This window comes from Gopherus evgoodei, chromosome 1 (assembly GCF_007399415.2).
Source record: "Gopherus evgoodei ecotype Sinaloan lineage chromosome 1, rGopEvg1_v1.p, whole genome shotgun sequence".
NCBI classification, from domain to species: Eukaryota; Metazoa; Chordata; order Testudines; family Testudinidae; genus Gopherus; species Gopherus evgoodei.
The window spans coordinates 299871894-299879691 of NC_044322.1; the positions used below are offsets into that span (position 1 = coordinate 299871894).

Genomic DNA, 7798 nt, shown 5'->3' on the forward strand with positions numbered 1-7798 from the left:
GAAAGGTCATTCTGACTTTTTTTGATAAGCTATAACAATGATTAAACTATAACCTAGAGTTTTCCTAACATATATTTAGTTAAAAACTAAAAGAAAAAAATCTTCCTGAAATATGCTCTAGAACAGGGATAGGCACACTTTTTGGCCTGAGGGCTGCAACGGGTTTCAGAAATTGTATGGAGGGCTGGTTAAGGGAGGAGGTCATGGCCCAGCCCCCATCTCCTATCTACCCCCCACCCCGGGACTCCTGCCCCGTCCAACCCCCCCATTCCCTGACAGCCCCCTCAGAACCATTGCCCTATCCACACTCCCCCACTCCCTGCCCTCCCTCACATCACTGCCCTCTTCTCATTCAAATCCCTGCTACAGACCAACTTCTGCTATGACACATGTACAAATAACTATAATGGCAACTATAATAACTGTTCAAGGCAGCGACCATGACTACTTCTGTGTGTGTACAGCACCTAACACGCTGAAAGTGCTACTAGAAAGAAGTTATAAACAATTTAAAGAAAATAGTCTTCCTCAATTACAGCTGATGCAGATAAAGATTCAAACTCTGCCATTTGATGTGTGTATTGAATTCAAACCAAACATCCACCTCTATCTGTTAGAAATGCTCTTTCAAAAATCAAAGTTGTTCTGAATCTCTGATGTGAAGATTTGCAAAAGTGCTGTAGAAAGAACCACCCAAGAGGTCAAAGCATCTATAGAGTTGCCCTCTAAAGACTGGAAGCCCTCTACAAATGAAAGGATGCTATGCACCAAAGTTTGCAGACTAAATTAGCAATAACAGTGAAGGTACTACAGTAAAACCTGCCAAGAGTGATCACTCATCGGAGTTAGCAAAAGTGGTTGCTTGTAAGATGTGGTCTCTCTTCAAAGGCTTGCATGGCAGAGAGTGATGGTTCTGGGGCCTCTGCAAGCAGTTGCTCATGACAGGTGATCTTTCTTCAGAGGTGCTCTCTAAGGCAGGTTTTACTGCGTATAAATCATTCCATAACTGGCTACATTTAAATGAGAGAAAACATTGCCATTGATTTAATTATAAAGTTGTATGCCAGACAAAAGGGCAGCTAGACACTGGGAGTCAGTAGCAGGAGGTTAGAAGAATGGAGGAGGTTAACCTTGGCATGTTGTGACTGTACATGTATTGTATATGGGATTCAGACAGTATAAGCAAAATGCAATTTAGCAAAAAGGCTGCGCACAGCTAAAAGTCCCAGCAGCTCTAGTAAATGCAGTTAACTTAAGAAAGTAAATACTAAAGCAGCTGAAGAGCACTTTGCCAAGTATTTGTGCTAAATGTATGAGATAAGTATTGGGTGGCAGGTCACACTGTTAAAATGTATATTTGGCACTTCACAAAGTAACTCCATAAAAGAGCCACTGGTCTGGAAAGTTAGTTGAGGCTTGACAGGTATTCTAAACAGGAATCGGATTACATCTGACATTCCCACTCAGGCTGCTACAAGATTAAATGTTTAGTTTAAATTAAAGTTTAAAAATTCACTCTTCAGCAATGTTTACTTTCCTCAGCCAATCCCCAGAGCTGGTACCAGCCGCACAGACAGTGTGGCTGTATCTACTGGGAGGCAGGGAGCATTTGAGAAACTATTTTTGGTCAAGTGTAATGCAATTTTAGAACTTTTACAGTCTTCACAGGGAAGATGGCCTCTTTTCTGTGTGTGTGAGAGAGACCTGTTCTCCGAAAGTCAGGCTGTCTGCACTTCCCATCACCAAGCACTCATTCAGTTATCAGCAACATTTCAGAGCTCTTGAGATTAATGACTGTTGCCATGTAAACTGTGCATTATAATAGGAAGACGGAAATACCAGCAGGACAGTGCACAAAGTAGAAACCAGGGAGAGTTCCTGATGCTCCGGGTTCCACATGGTAGCAGTGGTTTTAAATGCAGACAGTTTCAGTATGGGCAACACACTGAGAGCAATCATTGCCTTCATCCCTTCTGATGACTGCCAGAAATACCTCCTGGGAGACCTTGAAGAGATGCCAATTGATAGAATGGTGGATCTGAGCAGCAGGCAGCTGAGGAGATTTCCCTTGCATGTTTGTTCCTTCAGGGAGCTCGTCAAGCTGTACCTGAGTGACAATAACCTGCATCAGCTGCCCCCAGAGCTAGAACAGCTGCAGAACCTCCAGATCTTGGCATTAGATTTCAACAACTTCAAAGTGCTGCCCCTAGTGGTGTGCACCCTGAAGCAGCTGTGCATACTCTACCTGGGCAACAACAAGCTCTGTGACCTGCCCCAGGAGCTCAGTCTCCTGCAGAATCTCAAAACCTTGTGGCTCGAGTCCAACTGCCTGAGCCACCTGCCCGAGGTGGTGTGTGAGCTGAGCCTCCTCAAGACCCTGCACGCTGGCTCCAATGCGCTGCATACGCTGCCTGCTGGGCTGCGATGCCTGCAGGAGCTGCGCACCATCTGGCTCTCCGGCAACCTGCTGGCTGACTTCCCCCCGGTCCTGCTGCACATGCCATTCCTGGAGGTGATCGACGTGGATCGCAATGCCATCAGGTCCTTCCCCAGCCTGGCTCACCTCCCCGGCCTCAAGCTGATAATCTACGACCACAACCCCTGCAGGAACGCGCCCAAGGTGGCCAAGGGGGTGCGCAGAGTGGGGAGGTGGGCGGAGGAGACCCCCGAGCCCAGGAAGCGCTCCGAGCTGGGCAGGGAGGAGGAGACCGATGGCAAGGAACCACCACTTCCCCCTGACAAGCAGCCCCAGCCCTGCTAAGGTTCAAGCAGGAGCCTCTTGCTGGTGCTGCTGTGGGCAGCTGGCAAATCATCACCTGCGCCCTTCTCTGACGGCACGGGATTTGCGCACCTCCGGCTGGTTACAGCAAAAGTGCCTTTTAAATAGAGCATTTCTTCACCTCCTGGTACATCAGCTGTTAAATGCACGACAGTGCTGAGACCGTTCTTTACAACAGTATTTCAGAGGCCTGTTTGATCTCAGTTAGTAGGTGTAGCTATTTAAATAGATGTGCCATCAGATTTCTCCCTCTTATCCCAAAAGCCTCCTAACTTAGGGCTAAAACCCAGCACTCCCTTTGTAGTATGAGCAGGTGAAAAATACTGTATACAAGCCGACCCTTTGAAGTGACGGAATGGATTTGCATCTAGCAAAATCCCTTTTATTCCAAATGCCGCCTAAGGAAGCATGACTGAGTTTTTCCATCCATTGATCACGCTGGAGCACTCGTAAGTGAGCACTAGCCGCCATACCCGTGAAGTAGCCTGTATCAAAAGACGTGTGTCTCATGCAAATGATGAAAGGGATCTCAGCAGCTTGTCAAAACTCCCTCTTCTGCCTGGAAAGAGGGTATAGCAAATATCATTTGGCCATCCCCAACTAACACCTAAAATTACTAGACTAAGCCCGAGAGAATGAGGTTTTTGTTTTATGTGCCTTTGCCAGCACTTTATGCACATTTCTCCATTCAGCGGGGTGGGTTTTCAGACCTGCAAAAGGAGTTGTTTTGTTTTGTCTTTTTAAAGGAAGATCTGATAGTAAAACTATAAAAATTGGCAAGGCGATTTACAGGTGTAATATCTAAATATGGCCCCATACCTGCAAATACGCCTATGTTTAACTAGAGCTAGCTCCAGACTTCAATGGGACTACTCTCCTGCTAACGTTCGCACAGCTCAGAACTGTACTTCTGCCACCACACTTGGAAATTTACTAAATAGTCCCTTTAATTTAAAAGGCATGTTTTGCGCTAATGTGCTCTGGGTAACGATAACTGACTCAAAATGGGTTGAATTTATGTCTACTAAGTTATACTTGCAGAGACTGTTCTTTTGATTTATAGTATTTTTTTATACTCAGCACTAAACTTGACATGTTAATGGGGTTTCACTGGACCCAAACAGCTACCTGTCTCTATCATCTTAATAGCATAATACACAAAAATGACAGTTAATTTTCCATAAAAGTTTTGATTTTGTGAATGTTTAATGTCTTTACATTCTTAAAAGAATATTTGGAAAGTAGAAAATCAGTTAGTCCTTGCTGTCTAATTAAAGTTAAATCTGGATTTGGATATGGCTAGTACCACCTCGTGTGTTTCCTATTTATTAAACTAATGAATGGGAGTTGTACTCAAGTGCCTTTAGTAGAGGGAAACTATATTGCTCTATAATTAACTGGATTGCTTTTCTCAAAGCCTTTGCCAAATTTTGTTCTGCCAATCATTTCTTTAAAGGGAATAACATTCGGATGTTATAGACGAAGACACATGCCTGCTTCTTGTTCCATTAGAATTAATGTGACTCTTTCCTTTTTGGTTTGGGGCATGTTTCCTTTGCTACACATATGAAATCTTCTTACTGGGCAAGAAACAGCAACGTTTTTGTTTTGTGTATCTTTGTAAAATTAAAATAAGCCCAGGCTGTACTGATTGTCTGCTAGAGCATTCTGTCACAGCCCTTTCACTGGTTGGCCCACGAAGAGCTGCTGAAATATTTTATTCAGCTTTGGGCATCACTGCCCTTTTGACATAGTGTAGATCAGTAGTGTCAGACTTGTGTGGCCCTTGAGGATGACTGAAAATTGTTTGTGATTTGAAAGTATGTTCCCTAAGCCATACCCCATAACTAAAAGAAAGAAAGAAAGAAAGAAAAATGGAAGGAGTTAAAGCAGCCCTTTCACAAGGCTACATTTCTGCCTCCTCTTGCCACTCCCCTTGCACTTTTTGAACAATACCTCACCATCCCGGTTGTTTGGAGCAGTGATTGATAGAGTTGGACATTCACAAGAGCTAGTTATGGCATTAGATCCTTAACTATGTTTCTGACCTCCCTCCTAAATGACCACGATCACTGCATGTACAAATAGCTGCAGTGGGCCACGTTGGTGACATTGATCATTACTACAAACATTCACGCACCACAGCTGATGAAAGTCATGTCTGTATTTTGACTGATTTAACCTTTTGAAATGCTGTATTGTAAATTGATTGGTGGGTTTACGACAGACATCAGCAAATGGGACTTCAGATAGTCATGTAAAGTTATTAGAGCCACAACCCAATAGTCAGTCACATATTTGACTATCATCTTTTGATATGCTGCTAAATTCACACAAAGTGAATACATCAGAAGACTGGACTCAAGCCAAGCTTTACAGCTTCAATAATTACATAAAGGAGTTCTATACTAACCCGTGAGCCATTTTTTTCATATAATAGTCCTTACAAGTAAGAAAGTGCAAGAATGGTTGTAGGCAGTAACAATGGAAACTCTACGAAGTTAATATTCAGTATACGTATTAAAAAAATTAATACACACACAATCTTGCACTTGAGCATTTAGTTTCGACTTCTATAAAATCTACCTAATTTCATAGTGTAGACATACCCTTAGTTTTGGTAGCTTGCAGCTCGGCAGTGAAAAATGAAGGTGGCCAGAGGACCACTTTCGGTACCAGTCTTAAATTTTTATCTCATGGCTATATGCTTAAAACAGAGGTGAGAACTGAGCAGACATTACAGATAAAGTGGGGTCAACTATTACAGAAATATATGAGTTTTTAAATGTCACAAGCATTATTTTTCTTTCTAGCTGTAATGGATAATGCCCTACCAGATCTTAACCCTGTGTCACTACTCCAAGACTGAATATTCTCCATGTAACCGTGTAGGAAAATATCACCTATGGGAGAATAAATATTTATTTAGTAAGCTGTTAGAAGATCTGCAGTGTTTGAAAGCTCAGACAGCTCGCAGTGGAGCTGGAGTAAGGGGCAGAGTACAAATGCAACAGTCAAAAATGCATGATAAATGCAATTACCACATGAACGTCATCACATAGAGTATACTTACAATATTTGAAAACAATGTATCCATAACAGTTAGTAACATGGTTCAGTCTGTTTAAACAATTCTAAGATTTTTCCTATTGATCTATCACATCTTTCCAGAGGATGTTGTGTTAGAACTCCAGAGCAAGATATACATATATCAGAAGATATGTAAATTTCAGCTAAACACTGCTCTGTCTTAAACACCTGTCCCTGAAATGGATGAGACAACACAAGTCTCTGGGCAAGATTATTTTGAACTGGTTCCAAGGTGTTCTTGTCTAGAGAACATCAACATTTCTGTGTTGTAGCTGGCAAGAATAAACTTTTTCAGGCCAAATGTAACCATGTGATCAAGAGCACCACCTCAGAGTTTTCATAGTGAATAACCTTCATAAGAACAAGGAAAATTACAAAACTAGGAACGAGCAACTGAAACAAAAAAAATAAAACCACTTCTAAGAAAGTGTTCAATAAGAATGGCAATGGAAGGGAGCGTCTCTGACATTACTTCTAGGAAGGTGAAGAGGGCCCAGGGCAGGTACCAAGATATCCCTGAGAGGAGGCCTAAAAATAACAAATAGTTACACTTATTTATGATGCTAATTCCTCCTGTTCCCAGATTACAGCAGCTTCTGAGCAAACCATTCCCCCCCTCCTTCCTGGGCCAACAGGAAGTCTCCCTTCAGCACTTAGGCAGCAGCAGGTTCTTTTTAAAAGGTCACTACTCTAGTTACTGTAATCTAGTGCCTGCATTCAGAACTACTAACCAAGTTATCAGCCTTAGGCCCCTTCCCTTACTATACAAAACACACTTTCAATTTTCCATTTGTCTAGGAGACTCGTTTGTGAAGAAAACCTTGAAGACAGAACTGAGAGCAACCACTACAATATTGCCCTTCCTTCATCTAGAACCTGGCCCACAGTCTTGAGACTGGATCAATGGTGCCAATTCAGGGAGACTTTAGTACTACTAAAAGTGCCCATAAATAATTGAGTCTACTTCCTGTCCTAAGGAATCATTCTTTTAAATAAAGTATTTAGTTCTGCCTATGACAAAGACAAAAGAAAAAATGGGTACTTACCTGTACAGAAACTGTTGTTCTTCAAGATGTGTTGCGCACAAATACCTTCCACTGTAGGTAAGTGTATGTGTGCCCAGTGCATTCAAGTTGGAGACTTTTGCCAGCAGTACAACTAGGTGGCGCAGGTGCCCCTGCTCTCCTCATGCTGCCAGGTGAGGGAATAAAAAAGGGGCCACTGCCTCCCTCTCTATTCCTTTGCACCACTATATGTAATCTCTGAAGTACCGGGAAGGTGGGAGTGTCATGGAACATATCTGCACAGCAGATCTTGAAGAACAACAGTTATTGTTCAGGTAACTATTTTCTCTTCTTCAAGTGGCTGTCCATTCCACTGTAGATGACTCATCAGCCATTCTCTTACAGGTGGGACTTTAGATTATCTGAACAGAGACTAACACCAATTTGCCAAAGTTGGTGTGTCACGAGCAGAGATCCTAGTTTTCCGTGATAAAAACAGAATTCTCCAATAAAAATCCCCCATAAAAATCCACATTTTTCTGCAATTAAAATGAAATGTTGAACTTCAGTTTCCCTAGTCACAATATATACAGGTATCAGTTGAACAAAATGTTTTATTGATACAGTGGAACCCCATATATCCGATCTAATTCGGCCAAGGCCAGATTGGATAATAAAAAATTTGGATAATCTGGAGAGTTTCGACCCTGAGAGGTGAGGTTCCCACTGTCAGCCCCAGTTCAGTTAATACAGACAGCCAAATAATGGAGGCTCGGATAAACAGGATTTTACTGTATATGTTTTTATTTTTTCCACAAAATGTAAAACTAAAGATTCTCTATAAAAATGCAAATTCTGTGTTTTTCCACAGCAAACCGATTTATATTCACCATAGCGATATGATATAATTATGCAAAGAATCCTG

At 42.1% G+C, this 7798-nt stretch overlaps 1 protein-coding gene across 1 annotated transcript; it reads left to right on the forward strand.

Annotated features, from left to right (window-relative positions):
* Window positions 1-348: 348 nt before the first annotated feature.
* LRRC10 (leucine rich repeat containing 10) lies at window positions 349-3333 on the forward strand. Its single transcript, XM_030548753.1, has one exon. It carries the CDS (start codon window positions 1898-1900, stop codon window positions 2759-2761), a length of 864 nt encoding a protein of 287 aa, XP_030404613.1. The 5' UTR covers window positions 349-1897; the 3' UTR covers window positions 2762-3333.
* The last annotated feature ends 4465 nt before the right edge of the window (window positions 3334-7798 follow it).